General features: G+C 38.2%; 1 protein-coding gene across 1 annotated transcript; it reads left to right on the top strand.

The window, feature by feature from the left end:
- Positions 1 to 2,664: 2,664 nt before the first annotated feature.
- LOC128229648 (heparan-alpha-glucosaminide N-acetyltransferase-like) lies at positions 2,665 to 23,664 on the top strand. Its single transcript, XM_052941425.1, has 17 exons — positions 2,665 to 2,822; positions 3,537 to 3,706; positions 4,384 to 4,514; positions 5,110 to 5,225; positions 7,685 to 7,754; positions 9,055 to 9,127; positions 10,220 to 10,314; positions 10,488 to 10,595; positions 12,583 to 12,731; positions 12,861 to 12,973; positions 13,875 to 13,996; positions 16,383 to 16,509; positions 17,118 to 17,204; positions 17,806 to 17,880; positions 18,349 to 18,419; positions 18,637 to 18,749; positions 22,507 to 23,664. The coding sequence occupies exons 1-17, from the start codon at positions 2,768 to 2,770 to the stop codon at positions 22,680 to 22,682; spliced, it is 1,851 nt and encodes a 616-aa protein (XP_052797385.1). The 5' UTR covers positions 2,665 to 2,767; the 3' UTR covers positions 22,683 to 23,664.
- The last annotated feature ends 395 nt before the right edge of the window (positions 23,665 to 24,059 follow it).

The following is a 24,059-nucleotide window of genomic DNA, read 5'->3' as shown; positions in this document are numbered from 1 at the left end:
TGATGGACACAACATGTAGGGCCTACTTTCTGGATGTGTCACATGCAAGTTCGCAGGTCCCCACTGTGTAGTTTACCGCTCTCCCCAGCTTGAAGTCAACAATCATTGGGTCCTGAATACTGTTTTTCAGTGAGAGGTGAGAGGACCAATTGAAGAGTAAGGACAGCAAATGACCATTGACCTTTAAGTACAACCTTGACCCCCAAGTACAACCTTGACTTATGACCAAAGACATTGGTTTTGTGCATGAAACTGCATCTCTTCATGGTCCAAAACATTAACTAAGGAAGAAGGTTCAGACAGGCCAATTTATAAGTAAAAATAACTGTGACCTTGAGAAATAACCCAAAGACATGCATCTTGCTTGACACCTGCATTTACATAGCTATGAATACTTGAAGTTTATTCCGATGACAAGTTGATACATCTACAATTATTATGTTAAAATGCTGTATGTATTTAATACTTGGTCACACCCTTTGATTTCAACGAAGAATAACATACATTGTTTGAGTAAGATAAACTTTATCAAATGAAAGCAATTTCATTTAAGATGTATGAGTTGATTTGTTTACTTTGATGCAAATAAATTTTAAATTTGACAGCATCATAAAAAAATCAGATTATGATGTCTGTGTTTTATCGCACATCAGGGCCGTTAATATAAACAGATAAGGGCAATGATATAGATTGCATATTCTTAAAGGGGACATGCCTGTAACAGGTTCACTACTGAAGACCACAAGGTCCTGCTTTTATACAGTTTTTAGTGAAAACTTTCATTTTAGTGAAAAAATTAAACAAGTATTATAAATTTCCTCTATATTTCATTAAATGTATTCATAGATATGTATTATTTTGTTGCTTTTTTGCTTATTTTAACTAGTGGTGTAAAAACATTGTTACTTTTTTATAACACAATTTTTCATAAAAATTAAAATGTTCACTTAAAGCTGCTTCATGAATATAGCCCAAGGAGACAACTGCATTAAATCCGAGGAGTAAATTTGTAAAAGTGGAGCTTTGAGGCAGCAGACGGGAACTGTTTTACAACTCTCGTTACACTGTTGTATACCTCTCGTTACACTGTAGTACATCTCTCGTTACACTGTTGTACACCTCTCGGTACACTGTTGTACATCTCTCGTTACACTGTTGTACACCTCTCATTACACTGTTGTACACCTCTTGTTACACTGTTGTACACCTCTCTTTACTCTGTTGAACACCGCTCACTGTTGTACACCTCTTGTTACCTCATTACACTGTTGTACACCTCTCGTTACACTGTTGTACACCTCTCGTTACACTGTTGTACACCTCTCGTTACACTGTTGTACAACTCTCGTTACACTGTTGTACAACTCTCCTTACTCTGTTGTACACCTCTCGTTACACTGTTGTACACCTCTCGTTACACTGTTGTACAACTCTCGTTACTCTGTTGTACACCTCTCGTTACACTGTTGTACACCTCTCATTACACTGTTGTACACCTCTCGTTACACTGTTGTACAAATCTCGTTACACTGTTGTACAACTCTCGTTACTCTGTTGTACACCTCTCGTTACACTGTTGTACACACACTGTTGTACACACACTGTTGTACACCTCTCGTTACACTGTTGTACATCTCTCATGATTGATCAACAACAACATCAACAACAAACAATGGCTGACTTCCTGTCTTGCTTTAAAAGAACATCTCCTCTGAAACTTCCACTCCAAATTCAATGAAACTTTACAGAAAGCTTCCGTGGGTGACCCTCTACATAAATACAACAAGGAGTCTCCTCAAACTACCAGTCCAAATTCAATGAAACTTTACAGGAAGCTTCCTTGGGTGACCCTCTACAAAAAGGCAACAAGGGGTCACGATTGATCAACAACAACAACAAAATGGCCAACTTCCTGTTTTGCTTTAAAAAAAACATCTCCTCTAAAACTACCATTCCATATTCAATGAAACTTTACAGGAAGCTTCCTTGGGTAACCTTCTACAAAACTACAACAAGGGATCGTGATTGATCAACAACAGCAACAATCTGGCCAACTTCCTGTTTTGCTTTAAAAACATCTCCTCTGAAACTACCAGGCTGAATTCACTGAAACTTTACAGGAAGCTTCATTGTATGACCCTTTACAAAAATACAACAAGGCATTGAGATTGATCAACAACAACAACAACAACAAAATAGTCGAATTACTGTTTTGCTTTTAAAGAAATTCTGAAACTACCGGGCCAAATTCAATGAAACTTGTTAATTCATATGCTCAATTATGGGCCTTGAGAATATAGAACTAAACTTGATACAAATTCACTGCTCGGATTTTGATGCACAAATACACTTCTTTTCTCAAACTTTTAATGCAAACTCTTAAACTGAAATTATAATACTTTTTTTAAACTACACTTGTATGTTTTTAACAAATGAATACAAGGAATAAAGCCCTTACTATACATGGCCATCATCATGTATCTTTCCACTTGGAGTTTATAAGGCTCAATATAAGGCTAGTGCCTATGATATCTACTCTGAAGCTAAAGTTTTTCATGACCTTTATTGTGTATCGCTGCCACTGTCCTTGTGTCCCTTTATTTTGATACATTCCAGAGTAAATAAGGTATTGCAAGCTCAGTGATGTTTGACTTAAACAAATGATAATTAATAATGATAGTTACTGACGCGTGCTTAACATTTAAATCAACGTGTAATTGTCTGGTCTGCCAAGTAAATTTTGGTTTAAATTAACACCTGTGAAAAAATGAAAACATACCTGAATATATGGATATTTATGTTTTGCCTTGTGCTTAACTCTGGTGAGTTGTGAACTAAATAACTTTTTGTTATTATCAATTTATTTGATTTTTGTCTATAATATACAAGTGGTTGAATGTTTGTAATTCTTTATATAAGGAAATGATGATTTTCCTCTTTTTTTTGTAACAAACCTGTATGTGCAAATAACTAGTTTATATTGAGGCCAATGGTAGAGTAAACAATATGAAGTGTTAATAAATATTATTTTATAATGGAAACACTGGTTGTTGAGATATCATATCTGTTGCATGTTTGTTTTATTATTAATATATTTTCTAGTAAAAAAACTTTTATGATATTTCAATATTAGAAAGACAGAAATAAGATTTTTTTTATTAATTAAAGCTACTTGCTACTCCGAATTCAGCAACACAGACTATCAAGGCTCTGTTTTGCATGTTTTGGTGATGATTATCAAAATTTATTACAATAACTACATAACGATTGCTTAATGATGCTAGTAAGTGCAGTGGTAGCACACTCACTTCTCACTAAGGCATCCCAGGTTCGATTCCTAGTCAGGGCGCAATTGAGTTTTGTTTTGTGGCCACCAAGCTGGACAAGTGGGTTGTCTCCGGGTACTACAGTTCCCTACACAAGACTACACTCTCATGTTACATCGTGCCAACCAGATTTATATAATTTTGTAATAACTTGTTTCATAGTCGTTGGTAAATTAATAAGTTTAAACTAAATGTTGCCTCCTGCACCAGGCAAATGTCTTAGAGGTCTTACAACTGAAGAAAGAGAATATGTTGAAAGATTCAACAGTTACCATGGCAACAACAAACCAGACCTCATCATGGATGAAGCATGGATGACCTTCAACTCTACTGTGACCTTTGACCTACTTTTGTACATGCACAACCATGAATGTTGGAAGGTATGTTGTGTATAGATAATTATACAAATATTGGTAGGTATAAAATACATTAAATAGTTATTGTAAAAATACAGGGTGTCTTGAACAACATTAGCAATAACTTCATTATGAATATGGTTTGGGAATATACCAAGCGAAAGGTGCCATCTATAGCCAGTTTCATAGAAACAGGCTGCCATACAAGTTAACTTAAACAATTAAATTTCAAAAATGTTTTTTTATTGTCATCATTCTGTAACATTTGACACAAACTAGGTTACTTGGCCCTGTTTCAATTTGATATCTTAGTCGTAGACCTTACACTGCTTAAAAGAGCTCAGGTTCTAAAATTACGAGCACAATCTATGCATAAATGTCCTTATGACATTTTTATTGAAACACAGCTCATGCCGATATTTATTGAAACGGGAACCCTGGTTCATATGCTTTGTTTGTTCAATCTCACCAGTGACAGATACTGTTTGGTGTCAAACTATAGGAACCAAAGTGCCAGTAAGGTGTAAGTATTTCAGTTATAAGATTGTCACACTTCTCCTTCCATTTTAAACACCTTAACATGACTACGGTAAGTCACTCTTAAGTTAAGAAGGGACTATACTGAAACATTCAACTTTCCCAGATAATCAAAAAAACAAAATGCAGCAATATTAGTAAGAACCTTATTAACTATTTTACAGTGTGACCTGATCTACATCCACACTATTCCTGGCGGTTCGAGCACTTCAATGAAGCTGAACACCACATATGGAACCACATTCGAAATCCGGAGAAATGTGCTGATGCAGGACACAGAGACAATCATATGTGGGTAAGTTTGCAAGATTATCTTAACTTACACTGTGTTATAACAGTATTATGGACAAACATCAGGATGAAGGACAAGTCAAGGGACAGCTGTGTGTGGGTAAGTTGGCAGAGTTTTCTAATCTTGTCCACCAAAATTAAGCTGTAAGAGACATTCCAAACCACTCTAGAAATCAGTAAGAATGTACTTCTGTGGAGCACAGAGAAAGCTGTGTTTGGAAAAGTAAGTAAGGTTATCAAATCTTATCTATATTTATATTATATACATGTAATATTATCTTCTCTACCTCAATCAAGCAGACCACAACATGCAGTACCACTAGGTAGATTTGAGGAGAAATTTCCCTATGCTAGACCCACTGTCATACATTTATGTGGAAAAGTTAGCGATGACATCTTACCAAATTTATTCTTATTTTATTTACTGCTATCAATCAGAACACAATAATCAGTACTGTGATTCCTCAGGTCGGGAGAGTTATACTTACACAGAGTACAGACACAGACTTATATGTACATATATGTGGGTAAGTTGGCAAGTTCAATTATCTCTTGTTATTGTAGATAATGAGATTCAATTATTTCCTTTTTTTCTTCAGATTTTCCGAGAAATTTAGGGAAAACGGCGACTATTGGCTATTTTTCAACCAAACAAACTTTGAAACGACAACATGCGACTTTTCAATTGCCAATGATCCCGCGGCTGCAGAAATGCGTAAGCTTCCTTGCTATTTTGACAACTACAGGTGTATACCCTCTAGAAGTGTTTATAGCCAGAATAAAAGACAAACATGCATGTCTGACTGACCATAATATCTGACAAACAGACAGACAGGACAGCCATACATATAGGCAGATTGACAGACATGCCTGACTGACAACATAATCTGACAAACAGAGAGTGCAGTATACAGACAGACAGATAAACAGATAGACCTTCTGTGCAGCCTTACATATAGACAGATTGGCAGACATACAGTGCAACCTTACACATAGACAGATAGACATACAGACAGTACAGCCTTACACATAGACAGATAGACATACAGGCAGTACAGCCTTACATATAGATGGATAGACAATGCAGCCTTACACATAGACAGATAAACAGACAGACAGTGCAGCCTTACACATAGACAGACAGACAGTGAAGCCTTACACATAGACAGACAGACAGTACAGCCTTACACATAGACAGATAGACAATGCAGCCTTACACATAGACAGATAGGCAGACATACAGTGCAGCCTTATACATAGACAGATAGACGGACAGACAGTGCAGCATTACACATAGACAGATAGATAGACAGACAGTGCAGCCTTACACATAGACAGATAGACAGACAGACAGTACAGCTTTACACATAGACAGATAGTCGGACGGACAGACAGAGAGTGCAGCCTTATATATAGATCTATATACTGACAGACAAGACAGTGCAGCATTACACATAGACAGATAGATAGACAGACAGTGCAGCCTTACACATAGACAGATATACAGACAGACAGTACAGCCTTACAAAAAGACAGATAGGCAGACGGACAGTGCAGTTTTACTCTTAGACAGATAGACAGACAGCCAGTACAGCCTTACACATAGACGGATAGGCAGACAGACAGTGCAGTTTCACACTTAGACAGATAGGAAGACACACAGTGCAGCCTTACATATAGACAGACAGACAAACAGTGCAGCCTTAGACAAAGACAGATAGGCACACAGACAATGCAGCCTTACACATAGATGGATAGGCAGACAGACAGTGCAGCCTTTAACATAGACAGACAGACAGACAGACAGTGCAGCCTTACATAAAGACATATAAACAGACAGACAGTGCAGCCTTATATATATATATATATATATATATATATATATATATATATATATATATATATATATATATATATATATATATATATATATATATATATATACAGACAGACAGTGCAGCCTTACAAACAGACAGACAGACAGACAGACAGTGCAGCCTTACACATAGACAGACAGTCAGACAGACAGTGCAGCCTTACACATAAACAGACAGACAGACAGTGCAGCCTTTCATAAGGACATATAAACAGACAGACAGTGCAACCTTACATATATACAGACAGACAGACAGACACTGCAGCCTTACATATATACAGACAGACAGACAGACAGACAGACAGACAGACAGACAGACAGACAGTGCAGCCTTACATATATACGGACAGACAGACAGACAGTGCAGCCTTACATATATACGGACAGACAGACAGACAGTGCAGCCTTACATATATACAGACAGACAGACAGTGCAGCCTTACATAAATACATATAAACAGACAGTGCAGCCTTGCATATATACAGACAGAGAGACAGTGCAGTCTTACATATATACAGACAGACAGACAGTGCAGCCTTACATATATACAGACAGACAGACAGTGCAACCTTACATATATACAGACAGGCAGACAGACAGTGCAGCCTTACATATATACAGACAGACAGACAGTGCAGCCTTACATATATACAGACAGACAGACAGTGCAGCCTTACATATATACAGACAGATGGGCAGAGCAGCCTTACATATATACAGACATACAGACAGACAGTGCAGCCTTACATATAGACAGACATACATACAGACAGTGCAGCCTGATATATAAACAGACAGACAGTGTAGCTGTACATATATACAGACAGGCAGTGCAGCCGTACATATATACAGACATACAGACAGACAGTGCAGCTTTACATATAGACAGACATACATACAGACAGACAGACAGTGCAGCCTTACATATATACAGACAAATGGGCAGAGCAGCCGTACATATATACAGACATACAGACAGACAGTGTAGCTGTACATATATACAGATATACAGACAGACAGTGCAGCTTTACATATAGACAGACATACATACAGACAGTGCAGCCTGATATATAAACAGACAGACTGTGCAGCTGTACATATAGAGAGATAAAAATACCAGCATATAGTTAGATAGATTGGAAAATGCAATAGTAGTTATTCCTGTTTCATTTAAGGAGTGATATAATTACAAACAATTGACCTACAACAGAGAATTGCATTTACAATCTTGGCCCATGTTGAATGACTGTATATATGTTAAGTAAAGTTCCTTTTATTAATATACGTATATTTACAGCGATACTCTATGTGGCCATAGGTGTGTTGGTTCTGGGGATTGCCGTCAAGATTGTGGTGTATATATACAGGTGGTTGATGGTTTTGTTATTGTTTTTGTATTTAAAATTTTAAACACAAGAGAGAAGTATCACCATTTTATTTGCTGTTTACTTTGAAGGTATACTAATTTTAATGAATAGGGGTGTTGCGGATTCAGAAATTGCTTTTAGAGCAGTGCACTTTAGGGCACATTGAGGGGAAATGCGCCCCCTGCCCTGAGAACCTTCAAATAGGATGTTAAACTGGAAAGGGGGGTTCAGGATCAGCCACCAAGATGAATTTTGCTATTTGCAGTATTAAATGGTGAATATTTTCTCTACCATATTGACATAAACGTGTTCGCTTAGACATCTTTAGTGACATGTATGTGTATCTGTATGTGTAGCTGTGTGTATTTGTATGTGTAGCCATGTGTACCTGTTTGTGTAGGTAATTGTACTTGTATGTGTAGCTGTGTGTACTTGTATGTGTACATATGTGTATTTGTATGTGTAGCCATGTGTACGTGTTTGTGTATATATGGGTACTTGTATGTGTAGCTGTGTGTACTTGTATGTGTACATATGTGTATTTGTATGTGTAGTCATGTGTACCTGTTTGTGTAGGTATGTGTACTTGTATGTGTAGCTATGTGTACTTGTATGTGTAGCCATGTGTGTAGGTATGAGTAGCTATGTGTGTAGGTATGTGTAGCCATGTGTACCTGTTTGTGTAGGTATGTGTACTTGTATGTGTAGCTATGTGTAGCCATGTGTACCTGTTTGTGTAGGTATGTGTACTTGTATGTGTAGCTGTGTGTACCTGTATGTGTAGCTATATGTGCCTGTATGTGTAGCCATGTGTACCTGTTTGTGTAAGTATGTGAACTTGTATGTGTAGCTATATGTGCCTGTATGTGTCTGTATGTGTACTTGTATGTGTAGCTATGTGTACCTGTATGTGTAGGTATGTGTACTTGTATGTGTAGCTATGTGCACTTGTATGTGTAGCTATGTGTACCTGTATGTGTAGGTATGTGTACTTGTGTATGTACATATGTGTATTTGAATGTGTAGCTATGTGTACCTGTTTGTGTAGGTATGTGTACTTGTATGTGTAGCTATGTGCACTTGTATGTGTATTTATATGTGTAGCTATGTGTGCCTGTATGTGTAGCCATGTGTACCTATTGGTGTAGGTATGTGTACTTGTATGTGTAGCTATGTGAACGTGTATGTGTAGCTACAGATGAGTTGAAAGGTCGTTTACAAAATCTCTCTTTATACTTGTATGTGAAAGCTTGCCAATGCTTACTATTTCGTAACTTCTCTAATATAACATATATTTCAGGAGACAAGTGTCTATTCGGAAAAAGTATGACCTTGGAATTGACTCAACCTCCTCTGTGAACACCAATGACCTCGTATGTTACTCATGATTGTTTCTGTTTGTGCTAATCTACCCCCTGACAAGCTACAGTGTGATTGCCTTAACCACTTTTGTCCGTTTTGTGTATATCGGTTTCATGAAACTTTATCTCAATATGTGCGCAATCAATTTAGGGCCACTGTGACCACCTGGTCAGGTGATCTACATACGTTGTAGAGCCACTGTGACCACCTGGTCAGGTGATCAACATACCTTGTAGGGCCACTGTGACCACCTGGTCAGGTGAGCCACATACGTTGTAGGGCCACTGTGACCACCTGGTCAGGTGATCCACATACGTTGTAGGGCCACTGTGACCACCTGGTCAGGTGAGCCACATACGTTGTAGGGCCACTGTGACCACCTGGTCAGGTGAGCCACATACGTTGTAGGGCCACTGTGACCACCTGGTCAGGTGAGCCACATACGTTGTAGGGCCACTGTGACCACCTGGTCAGGTGATCCACATACGTTGTAGGGCCACCTCGACCCTCTGGTCAGGTCAGTGACATACATTGTAGGGCGACTGTGACCACGTGGTAAGGTCAGTGACATATATTGTAGGGCCACCTAGACCCTCTGGTCAGGTCAGTGACATACATTGTAGGGCCACCTCGACCCTCTGGTCAGGTCAGTGACATACATTGTAGGGCGACTGTGACCACGTGGTAAGGTCAGTGACATACATTGTAGGGCCACCTCGACCCTCTGGTCAGGTCAGCCACGTACATTGTAGGGCCACTGTGACCACGTGGTAAGGTCAGTGACATATATTGTAGGGCCACCTCGACCCTCTGGTCAGGTCAGTGACATACATTGTAGGGCCACTGTGACCACGTGGTAAGGTCAGTGACAAACATTGTAGGGCCACCTCGACCCCTCTGGTCAGGTCAGCCACAAACATTGTAGGGCCACCTCGACCCTCTGGACAGGTCAGTGACGTACATTGTAGGGCCACCTTGACCCTCTGGTCAGGTGATTCAACCTATAGTACACTTTGCTCCGTTTACAACCTATTTTTCATACAAGTTTTAGATCAAATATAAACAATGAATACTATTTAATGAAAGCCAATTCCGTTCCTAAGGCTATGACAGTACCGGGTGACCCGACGTCACAGGAAGACGTTCCAAACACGCACAGCAAACGTCAACGTCTTCACAGTCTAGACACGTTCAGAGGGTGAGAAATCCAAATAATCATTGTCTTAACCGTATTTATAATCGTTCGTTGGAAATTATATTAACGAAATGGCAAATGAGAAGATACATGTATATCAACACATGTACACTAGCCTTGCTTAATTCATGTGAATAGTACACGTCTCATATATGGTATAATTATTCTTTCTTCAGTTTAAGCTTGCTGATCATGATATTTGTGAATTACGGTGGCGGGGGATACTGGTTCTTCGACCACCCGCCTTGGAACGGACTCACAATTGCTGACCTCGTTTTTCCATGGTAATCACCTCATTTAATCTTCAAAGGGTTACCACTTATACATCTCCATGGATGTATGCATATAAACAGACGAGGTAAACAGATATCTCCACTCTGTTACTACTGGCAACTATTTGCATATACTGACTTCGTGTTTCAATGAGTATTACTTGCTAATGCTCGCTTATCTCTTGTGTCAATGATAGATACTTGGTTACACAGATCTCATGTTTCATGTATTACTTGCTAATGCTCGCTTATCTCTTGTGTCAATGATAGATACTTGGTTACACAGATCTCATGTTTCATGTATAACTTGCTAATGCTCGCTTATCTCTTGTGTCAATGATAGATACTTGGTTACACAGATCTCATGTTTCCATGAGTATTACCACAGGCATCTGAATCATTGTTTGTCACTAAAATAGTGTTTAAAACCATTTTGGGTACATACAATGAGATAAACAACACATCTGAAGATATTTAGTGTCTTTGATATACAAAAAAGAAACAAGGTATGTAACTCAAACTTACCCGATTTCACGGCAGGGGCGGGTCCAGGATTTTGGGTTAGGGGGGGGGGGGGCGTAACTTTTAATCACTTTAAAGGTTGCACTAGCAGATCCAGGGGCATACCTATAGTTCTAATATCATAACGAGGTTTCTATTAGGACGACTAAGTGGCTTATATAATTTGTATATTTTCGTTAAGCGGGAAAAACGAGGGAAGATACATGTATAATTGTGAACCCATGTTCAGATACTTTTACTATTCAACATATTCTAAGTAAGGGAAGGCGGGAACGTTTAAATTGCGTGCACTCTGTGTTGTGTACGAGTACATCTCACAAGGCAATGTTGTATAAAGATACGCGAGCGAAGCGAGCGAAGAAAAAATAGGAAAATATAGTATATTTTATTGTTTCCATACCAAAGAACATGTAAGCTCCGGGAATTTTAGGGGGGGCGTGCGCCGGGTGCGTCCCCCCCTGGATAATAATAATGGAATAATGGAATGGAATTAATTTATCTGTACACTGAAGCATAAAATAACTTTAATAGGTTTGTGTTCAGTACTGTTTACACGGGGAAAATTGAAGATTTTAATTTGCTGTACTCTTTCCGACTAAAGAAAAACATGAGAATTTGACATTGAATTATGCTTGTTTGTCTAAAGACAATATAGTTATATCAACATATCGCACACCATTTTAAAGGTAATTGACTCTTCTTTCCATGTCACTTATTTAAAAATGGATTGTTTATATGTTGGTTGAGAAATTTACATAAAACTGGACTCTACCGTGAAATCGGGTAAGTTTGAGTTACATACCTTGTTTCTTTTTTGTATATCAAAGACACTAAATATCTTCAGATGTGTTGTTTATCTCATTGTATGTACCCAAAATGGTTTTAAACAATATTTAAGTGACAAACAATGATTCAGATGCCTGTGAGTATTACTTGCTATTGTATCTTATTTTTCAATAATAGATACTTGCTTACGCTCACAGACTTCGTGTTTCTATTAAAACAACTTGCTAGCACGCTTTGACCTTGAGTTTCATATAGCTTATGATCAATGACCTCGTGTTTCAATGATAACTTATTGCTAATGCGCACTGATCTTGTGTTTAAAAGCTAACTGCTTGCTCACGCACAATGACCTTCGTGTTTCAATGATAACTTATTGCTTATGCGCACTGATCTTGTGTTTTAAAGCTAACTGCTTGCTTACGCTCAAAGACCTCGTGGTTCAATGTAACTTATTGGTAATGCGCACTGATCTGCTAACTGCTTGCTAACGCTCAATGACCTCGTGTTTCAATGATAACTAATTGCTTACGCTCAATATCATCATGTTTCAGTGATAACATACTTGCGTTTGCCAAATGGTCTCGTGTTTCAGAGATAACTACTTGCTAACGTTTGAAAACGTCGAGTTTTAATGACGAACTACTTGTTCAATTAATTCATAAGTTAATTTCAAAGTTTTGCCTGTTTTCAGGTTTGTGTTCATTATGGGCGTGTCTATGAACTATTCGTTCCGGGGCATGTTGAAGCGCGGGAAAACTCGCTTGAGGATTCTGGGAAAAGTTTTAAAAAGAGCTGCCCTACTGTTCGCATTTGGAATAATTTTGAACACAAATTGGGGACGTAGGTAACTTGTTTTTTTCTCGAATATCTTAACGTTCTTTCTTAAATTTCTGGAGTCACAATACTTTTGTGTCACGTTTGAATGTGATTTTGTTGTACATGTACAATGTGTTGTTTTTTTTCTTGAAGCGGTGGACATGAAGAAATTGCGGATCCCGGGGGTGCTACAGCGGCTCAGTCTCAGCTACCTAATTGTTGCACTCATGGAAACAGCATTCGCCGCCTTGCACGACCGCGGACAGGTGGTTCATCATATTACCGTTGTCTCGTCATTGCATCAAATCATTAATTGGCTATAATGCTAATTGTGAATGCCTGGTGACCACTCAATAACCACCCTAAACTCGTTTTGGGATAGAACTATATTACAATCTGCTCACGGCCGTGAAAGATACGTTTAATATATCACCGAGTGAGCAGCAAAGAGTAAATTTTACGAGTAAATATTTACTTTTGGTGTTAACTTTTTGCGATCTTACATTTGAACAAACTTTTTCTTTTTATTATATGCCTAAAAAGATATGGAGAAAAGCAAGCCCAATTGTATGCGAACTTAACGTCATTTCAGAAATGACTTCGTTAAAAGTGTGACCCCGTCCTGTTTGCGCTGAAACCGTTGATCTGGACGTGAGAACGGGCTTAAATCTGTAACAGTGAAATATCAATTTTATTTCACTGATAAATCTCTATAAACCACCGGGAAGCATATGATAAATTCATTTAGAATACAACCTACATAACCAGCCAATAACATTGCAGTAAGGTATTCTTCGCTTAATCTTTAAGAATTTCATTTTTTTCGCGGAGTTTTAAGTCCGCCTACGGCTGTTCATGCGATACACACTCCCTGCGTCAGAGCTTGCATTTACAATGTGTCAGCCAATGAAATTGTATTTTAACTCCTGAAATAAGAGTTATATGCTTAAGTAGGGCTCGTTCGCCATTCTCACTCAGTCCATTCATAATCATAAAAATCTTACTTAATGTAAATTAACTATAACAATGATATTCACATTTGATGATGACTCTGACGTCATAGTCAATCCTCGACCAATTTTGCCTGTTCGAGCCTTTGTCTGTATGACGTCACAGCTACCGAACACTCCCCATTCATTGCCATGATATGGATGACTTTGTTTGCAGGCTGGGCGCTTTAAATGGTTGCGGGACGTAGTTTACCTGTTGCCAGAGTGGATCATCAGCCTGTGTATCTTAGCAACGTACCTCGCGCTCACCTTCGCTATGCCTGTACCTGGATGTCCCACGTATGTATGCCCATGTGTTTTCGAATGTTAGGTCATACCTATAAGTTATAATCATGTTATATATTCATGAATGACTTCATACAAGACTTCATAACTTTCGGCTGCATTTATGTGCAACACTACACTCCACCTTTTTGATTATATATGTAACGTACGAGGACCAAAAGTCGTCTAGGTCTTCAAGTAATCATGGGTGCGTTTCAGGAAGATTCCTGGGTCGTAAACCGTACGATACTTGTGAGTGCTCAGAGACACCCGTTAAGTTACTGGCAGAATATATACGATAAATGCTCTTAATGATGTTTTAGGCTTGAGCTTTATCTCAAGCCTTTTGTAATAGACCACACAAATTAACTGAGTCTATGTGGAGCTCCACATCACATCGAAAATACCAGATTTCAATGGATATCAGACTCTTTAACATACCTGGTATAATGTTTGTTTTACAAAATAAGTTCATATAAGTGTAGGAAAGATTTTGCGTATATTAGCAGTTAAACACACGTGTGAAAAGCGGATATGAAAAGGAGAACTCCTATAAACTGGAAAATTCCTTGCAATTCTGGGTTTGACCTGTGTTTGAGCAGTATGGCATAACAGTTCTATAAATAATACATTTGTATACCACAGGGGAGGAAATTCAGATATACTTGAGCGCAAATGCCATGCTATCATTCATATGATCTTTTTTTGAATATCACATCTAGAATGAATCATCGCCCAAGCCATTCAGCACTATCAGTGCTTTGATTTTATATTGAAACGCTGTTTACGCCCAAAACGGGGATACGCCTGGACACTTACGATCTTGAGCCGAAAGATCTTTATTGAAACTTTCCCCACTTTTTCACAGTCTCGTTCTCCTTCTGTGTATTGCTTATACCTTTTGTGATTTAGTTTTGTTTGAAAGATAAACATTTCTTCTAAATACTTCCACCGCAGTCACTATATTTTGTTTCGAGTTTTAGCAATTGATACAAACATTAGATGCGCCAATATAGATTTTGCACTGAACTTGAACTCCGTCACACTGGTCACGGAAGTGTTCGCGGTCATGTGCCAAGTGCTGGAAAACACCGTCTTACAGCCGCATGTAAGATGAGTCACGCCGAACAACGCACCACTTGTGATTTCTATTACTGTATGGTTTATGAGAAGTACATTAGGCTATTTCAATAAAGCGCCACCAAATATTTAAAATTAAAATTAAAAATGAATAATTATCAAAAACGCGATTTTTAGAGGAACTATATGACGTCAATAGTGATCTAATATTACTACGCGTTATGACATCAGTCAACAACGTCGCAAGCGCTTTTTGGGGAAATGTACAACAATGCGGTTTTTTTACATTATTCTTCCAAAAAATGATAATTTTGGATATATGCCCTCGGGTCGGATTTTTTAACCGGACTGGAAACACATGATGGATACTTCAATTATAATACAAAATGTTTGTATAATCATGTTGTGTTCCATTTTGTTGCGGGTATGTCGTACAGGGCAGTTTACACGAGGGCGAGGCTTATTATCCCCCACTGAATCGAAGGTTTCGGGAGAGGGATATTGTTTTGGCGTTGTTCGTCCGTCCATCCCTCCGTCCCTTTTTTCTGTCGGGAACCCAAATACTGATTGGTCACATAACGTTTAAACTGTCAGAATTTCCCCATTGATAAAATATCAACCACATGTAAATGTGGGTCACAAAGGGTAAAAAACTAAGCCACTAGAACGAATCTTAACGAAACCTTGTAAACAAACAGAGGAAATATTTTCACTCAAATCTTTATGAAACTTAATCAGTATTTGCCTCGATGAAACTTTGCTTAGTTGAAAACTAGGTCAAATGGGTAAGAAACTATGTCACTAGGTCGAAACCTTGGGAACACTCTAGAGGCCATAATTTTGCAATACTGCTGGCCTTGATGAAATATTCATTAGTTTGAGACTTGGAACCGTGAGGTCAAAATCTAGGTCACTAGGTCAATCAAAATGCTACACAATATAGGTCACTAGGTCAATCAAAATGCTACACAATATACGATATTCTTTCATTTCAAACAGTTGCAAACGAATTCACATCACATATCCAATGGTCATAAAAGTCCATCACCCGTCATCCGTATTGCGTTTTTTGATTGGAATATTACATCAACCGACAGATTTCTATGCCATCAACTTTGCCTAATCTGACTGGGGATATTATTTCAACGAATTTGCTTATTAGAAATATACTTGTAGGTTGCATCAACAATTTTTTTTATGTTGTGTTTTACTTTGAAGATGGCTTACACGAAGGCGGGGCATTACAAACTTTTCCGGGCGACGGGCTTTTTAGCCGCAGGGTACTTTTACAGTGATAATATTGAATTGAAATTAATTTCAGAGGCTATATCGGACCAGGCGGCTTACACGCAGGCAAGGCTTATCAGAACTGTACTGGCGGGGCGGCGGGATATATCGACAGGGTAGTACTGGGGCATAACCACATCTACGGGAACCCCACCCCGAAGGTTAAAGCCGTGTAAAACATATCTTTCTTTAATATCTCCATAAAACAGCCATGTTTATAATGCACCAGTCAATTGTAACCACGGCCCCCAGGTCCGGGGGTATACCGGGGATAGCCGGGGAAATGGGCCGTGTTTTTACCTTTCCGGTGACCCGCAGTGCCGTGTGAATGCGGTGGTTTTGTCTTCGCTTTAAATATAGCGGGGAATGGGCCTTACCTAGGGTCCCTCGGGTGCGGGGGCATTTAGTGGGGATTTTACCATCTGTTCGTTCCCGCAGGGCGGGGATTTTAACCGGGGTTGGCTGGACCGAAAGTCAAAGTCCCCGCTATTCTCCGGACCTGGGGGGGGGGGGGGGGGGGGGGGTCGTGGTTACAATTGACTGGTGCATAACTGAGAAACAGTTCAACGTTCGGTATTTAGGACTGTAGTTCTTGTTCAAGAACACAAATAGTTCAACCATGTAATGATTTGTGTTTTCTCGGAATAAATCCAGCAGTTCATAATTATGTCAGGTCACGAATGTAACATATTTTAAAAGGCTTGTATTTTACGTCGATCCGTCATATGTCAAAATGTTGCAGTATCTTTTTAGTATTTTAATATTACAGGCTATATACCAGACGGTTGTCCCCTACGACCCTGAAGGAATTCTGGGAACCTTAGCCTCCATATTTCTCTGCTTTCTTGGTTTGCAGGTAACCTTAGATATCACTTATTTAAGATATTTTCTAACAGCCTATAACCTTAGATATCACTTATTTAAGATATTTTCTAACAGCCTAAGTGTGCGGACGGGACTTTTGGCGTATAATCATCTCGATTTTATATAGTTTGCGTTTTGGCAGATGTTGTTTAATATAGTGCATTTTGGTATAATTCATGCATCTCCCCCAATGATTGTGACATGGAAATTCACTAGGATACTTTCCACTGGGTCCGCTAGATAGATTCTATTAACTATATCAAGTGCTAATTTTCATGAACAAGAAATCTATTTAGGAGGAACTGCAACAGTTTGGAAATGATATTACGACTTTACTTCATGCAATTCATTGAGAGCATGCTGTAGTCCGTTTTCTGGACAGAAACCAGTATTAACTTGTAGAGTCCATTTAACTTTTGGATACAGAGATACAAATCTAGAAACTTGTATGGGCATAGAACTCATAGTTATGACCTCCTGGGTTAGAGGCGATTTATTCCTAAGTCCAAGTCAAATTATTTACACTATCTCACCCTTATAGTACGTTAAAAATGTTTTGTTAACGTTAAATACCTGTCTTGTTTGTGTTTCAGGGAGGTCGGATTTTTGTGACTTACAAGGGACACAAGAGCAGAATCATTAGGCTCATAGTTTGGTCTTTGATAACAGTAAGTTCACACTACATATATTGAAGTACAACATCAATAATAACAAGAATAACATGTGCTTCTGATAGCACGAATGGAACAATAAACAGTAATAAACACTCCAGTGTATATGCCGTATGATCGGTCTACATTCATTTGTCTTCAGACCTGTATTTGACAATGTGCTTTATTATTTTAATGAAAATACCAATTTAATGATAGATTTATATAAACAATATAAAAAATGATATATAATATACTCAAAGCTGTTCAATACGTTATATGCGGTTTTATCTCATACTGGATGTCGTTAAGTGCCCAAAAACGTTCGAGCAAGCAATGTAAAATCACACTACGCACATGTGTACAGCAGTCAAATCACTCTGGCTAAACTATGTGCGGAGTTAATGCCCTTGAAGAAACGAAGAAAACGTACTAACGTTGCTACGTCCACTTTTCAGTTTAATATAACTATTATGTTTATTTCAGGGTGCCATAGGAGCTGCCTTATGCAATGTCTCGAAAAACGACGGAATCATCCCACTAAATAAAAACTTGTGGTAGGACATAAACAACTTTATGACTATTTAAACTATCACACTTCTAATTTGCTATTCGCATATGAGTTTAAAATGAAACAAAAATGGAATAGAACTAGTCTGGGTAAGCACTATTCTGTTTTTATATATGTTAATGTCATTAAGAATTGTTGTTATACATTTTCGAAAGCACACTTCAATATTGAATACTAACCCTACTCAAACCTCACCCTGCCAGGTCGGTGTCGTTTGTGCTGGTGACGGCGTGTTTCGGCTACTTCCTGTTGGCAGCGTTGTACGTGGTTATCGACGTCTTTCAAGTATGGGCGGGAGAACCATTCATTTTCGCAGGTGGGTGAAAAGCTTATGTTACTCTTATAACCCAGCAATTCCCGCCATATAGTTCTCGTTGTTTCGGTAACGCCGTTTGAACGCTACTGCTGACACCATTTAGAAATGTCGTGACACCCAACAACAAAATTGGACTGATACAAATTTAAAAAAGAGCAGAACCGATAAATTTTATACATATAATACTTGTCGGGAAAATATAATCATTTCAATAACTCGGGTAGTGGGTGCAGTAACTTCGACAAATCATTAACAGGCAAGAAGCAGGTTCGTATATCATTAGCAGGCAATAGAAACAGGTTTATTTATCATTAGCAGGCAATAGAAACAGGTTCATTCATCATTGACAGGCAAGAAACTGGTCCATATATCATTGACAGGCAAGAAACTGGTCCATGTATCATTGACAGGCAAGAAACTGGTCCATGTATCATTGGCAGGCAAGAAACTGGTCCATGTATCATTGGCAGGCAAGAAACTGGTCCATGTATCATTGACAGGCAAGAAACTGGTCCATGTATCATTGACAGGCAAGAAACTGGTCCATGTATCATTGACAGGCAAGAAACTGGTCCATGTATCATTGACAGGCAAGAAACTGGTCCATGTATCATTGACAGGCAAGAAACTGGTCCATGTATCATTGACAGGCAAGAAACTGGTCCATATATCATTGGCAGGCAAGAAACTGGTCCATATATCATTGACAGGCAAGAAACTGGTCCATATATCATTGACAGGCAAGAAACTGGTCCATATATCATTGACAGGCACGAAACTGGTCCATATATCATTGACAGGCACGAAACTGGTCCATATATCATTGACAGGCAAGAAACTGGTCCATATATCATTGACAGGCAAGAAACTGGTCCATATATCATTGACAGGCAAGAAACTGGTCCATATATCATTGGCAGGCAAGAAACTGGTCCATATTTCATTAGCAGGCAAGAAACTGACTGGTCCATATATCATTGACAGTCAAGAAACTGACTGGTCCATATATCATTGACAGTCAAGAAACTGACTGGTCCATGTATCATTGACAGTCAAGAAACTGACTGGTCCATGTATCATTGACAGGCAAGAAACTGACTGGTCCATGTATCATTGACAGGCAAGAAACTGACTGGTCCATATATCATTGACAGGCAAGAAACTGACTGGTCCATATATCATTGACAGGCAAGAAACTGACTGGTCCATATATCATTGACAGGCAAGAAACTGACTGGTCCATATATCATTGACAGGCAAGAAACTGACTGGTCCATATATCATTGACAGGCAAGAAACTGACTGGTCCATATATCATTGACAGGCAAGAAACTGACTGGTCCATATATCATTGACAGGCAAGAAACTGACTGGTCCATATATCATTGACAGGCAAGAAACTGACTGGTCCATATATCATTGACAGGCAAGAAACTGACTGGTCCATATATCATTGACAGGCAAGAAACTGACTGGTCCATATATCATTGACAGGCAAGAAACTGACTGGTCCATATATCATTGACAGGCAAGAAACTGACTGGTCCATATATCATTGACAGGCAAGAAACTGACTGGTCCATATATCATTGACAGGCAAGAAACTGACTGGTCCATATATCATTGACAGGCAAGAAACTGACTGGTCCATATATCATTGACAGGCAAGAAACTGACTGGTCCATATATCATTGACAGGCAAGAAACTGACTGGTCCATATATCATTGACAGGCAAGAAACTGACTGGTCCATATATCATTGACAGGCAAGAAACTGACTGGTCCATATATCATTGACAGGCAAGAAACTGACTGGTCCATATATCATTGACAGGCAAGAAACTGACTGGTCCATATATCATTGACAGGCAAGAAACTGACTGGTCCATATATCATTCACAGGCAAGAAACTGACTGGTCCATATATCATTCACAGGCAAGAAACTGACTGGTCCATATATCATTCACAGGCAAGAAACTGGTCCATATATCATTCACAGGCAAGAAACTGGTCCATATATCATTCACAGGCAAGAAACTGGTCCATTCATCATTCACAGGCAAGAAACTGGTTCATTCATCATTGACAGGCAAGAAACTGGTCCATATATCATTGACAGGCAAGAAACTGGTCCATATATCATTAACAGGCAAGAAACTGGTCCATATATCATTAGCAGGCAAACAGCAGATTCATATATCATTAGCAGGCAAGAAACAGATTCATATATCATTAACAGGCAAGAAGCAGGGTCATACAAGAAACAGGTTCATATATCATTTACAGGCAATAAACAGGTTGATATGTCACTAACAGGCAATAAACAGGTTCATATATCATTAACAGACAAGAAGCAGGTTCATATATCATTAACAGACAAGAAGCAGGTTCATATACCATAAACATGCAAGAAACAGGTTCATTTATCATTAACAGGTTATAAACAGGTTCACATATCATTAACAGGCAATTAACAGGTTTATATATCATTAGCATGCAATAAACAGGTTCATATATCATTAACAGGCAAGAAACATGTTCATATATCATAAACAGACAAGAAACTGGTTCATATATCATTAACAGGCAAGCAGCAGGTTCATATATCATTAGCAGGCAAGAAACAGATTCATACACCATTAGCAGATAAGGAGCAGGTTCATAAATCAATAGCAGGCAAGAAACAGGTTCATATAACATTAACAGGCAAGAAGCAGGTTCATACAAGAAACAGGTTCATAAATCATTAACAGGCAATAAACACGTTCATATATCATTAATAGGCAAGAAGCAGGTTCATACACCATTAGCAGATAAGGAGCAGGTTCATAAATCAATAGCAGGCAAGAAACAGGTTCATATATCATTTACAGGCAATAATCACGTTCATATATCATTAATAGGCAAGAAGCAGGTTCATATATCATAAACAGGCAAGAAACGGGTTCATTTATCATTAACAGGCAAGAAACAGGTTCATATATCATCAGCTCTGAGACTGCGTATTCATTTATAGTACAATGGAACACTTACAAACTGTATATGTACAGATATTGACAAAACATCAACAACATGTTGTTAAATAATTATAATAGAGATATTGATACAATGGCAGGGAAAATGTCATTATCAGTTGTGATAGTTGCTAAGCAGTGCTGACTGGTAGTGACAGCATTTGGATTGGTTTCCATAGCGATTGATATTTTATGCTTTTGTCACTTCTATTAGCACCACTTTATTTAACCAATGTTGTTTTCACGATCATTTAAAATGGGCTAAAATGCGGGGGCTTGTTGTAAAAAATTGCTTGTGAATATTTATTTTATATACATGTACACACTTACTAAAATAGATGCACGTGTATTTAGTGACTCGTATGCGCGAGTAATCTAGTCTGTCGCCTAAAAATGTATCTTGGAGCTAGTTTAAAACCCGTTCATTAGCTACAACTTTTGTTCTAAATGATTCCAAACCCAAGTATATTAAGCTCCTGTAAAAAATTAAATGTCAAGACAATACTACTAGAGTAAGCATAGAAGTACCTCGATGTTTGAATGTAGAGCTGTTTCACCAAATATTGTTCGACTTTAACGTTTAACGGCATGCAAATTAAGAGTGTGTCCAACATGTCGAGTCACACAACGTGTTAAGAAATAAGCGTACTCATTTACGATAAAAATATATCGTTCATTGACAATACACGTTCATAGAACATAACAAGGAATGCCTGTCATACGAATGTCATATGTTTTCCAGGAATGAACCCGCTGGTGCTGTATCTCTGCCACGATATTTTCTACCGGTTCTTCCCGGTTAATTTCCAAGTGGATCCGGTACATTGGAGGTTGCTGTTGAAGGCAGTATGGGACGTTCTCATTTGGCTCACGCTCGGATTTGTCCTCTACTGCAAGAAAATCTTCATCGCCCTTTAAAGGAACTCGTTCAGAGATTTCATGTTGCCAACATATTCTTCTAATTTCTTCAGATTGAGTTTTTTCAACTATTTTTTATAATCAAACAATTAATAGACGGCATGCAGCTTAAAATATTCATTTGAACACGGTTTTATTAATTCAAGGCTTAAGCTATTCTAGTTGATATGTTTGGATGTCTGCTCCTGTAAAACGTGAACGAGTCCCTTTATCATATCGACAGTTAACGTTTGTGTTTATCGTTTAGCCTTGTGTGATTTTGTTGAGAGGAATTATTCAATGACTTTCTACTATATATATGCATATTGGTTTGTTCAGCATTGGGAAATGCATACATGTACGTATTGTTTAGATTATGAAAATAATAATCTCAAATATAAAGTATACTTGTAACCTGCTAGCATAGAATTTTATTAGGAGGCGGAAGCTTTCATATTACATATACATGTATATTAATATGGCTTTTATTTATATCGTTCATTTACAGTAAACTAAGCAAAATTGTAATTATATGTAAACAGAGGTTCTAACAGCTGATAACTGGCAGTCCTTAAAAAATAACCGGGATCTGTTAGAGTATGAAGGATTCATATCCAAAATAGGACGAAGGAGCCAAGACCTTTTTTAAATTGTTTCCAAAGTTATTCATAGTCATTTGAGGACACTTCCTATCGTCTTCGTTGCAAATGACCGAGTGAAAATAACTGTACATTAGTCTGAAATTGAGGGTAATCAATCCTGATTTAAGGATTAATTCTGAACTTTAGAACCCCTGTATAAATAAATACACCTTTGTTATGAACACATGCATTTACGAAAGAAATCAAGTCTCAATTTGAACTTAAAATTAACTTTCCAACAATATGACAAATACAATGTTTTACGTGTTTGTGTTTACCTAAATTGTATGTAGAGAATTTAACTGCAGTAATTAATCATGAATTGTATATTTTTGTCATTAAAAAGTACAAATTGCTTTATATATCTGACTTCTCGTGACCTTTCCACATTGGAACCGTTCAGTATTATATAGTTGTGTGTAGCCTTGCTCCGTGCCATTAAAATCCAACACCGACCGCTAATGAATGGAAATATGTTAACATATGTAACCATCCTAGAAAGCCACCAGCAAGTACACTGGAACAGCCAATATACTGTTATTGTGCCAAGCATTTGCTTAGACATAGTTGAACCAGATGTTCCACTACTTGTTGCTGTCTGTAATCGAGCAAGTTGTTTCAAGATCATATCTGCACACAACGTGGAGAACATAAAATATCGTCTGCGCAGCGGATTACAGATAGCTTTCACGTGACTCATCGCCATTCAATATAGCCTACAGCTGCAGGGCAGCCATAGCCTGCGTGACAACTCGGT

Source organism: Mya arenaria, chromosome 1, assembly GCF_026914265.1.
Source record: "Mya arenaria isolate MELC-2E11 chromosome 1, ASM2691426v1".
In the NCBI taxonomy this organism is placed as follows: domain Eukaryota; kingdom Metazoa; phylum Mollusca; class Bivalvia; order Myida; family Myidae; genus Mya; species Mya arenaria.
This window is presented reverse-complemented; position numbering and strand designations above follow the sequence as displayed.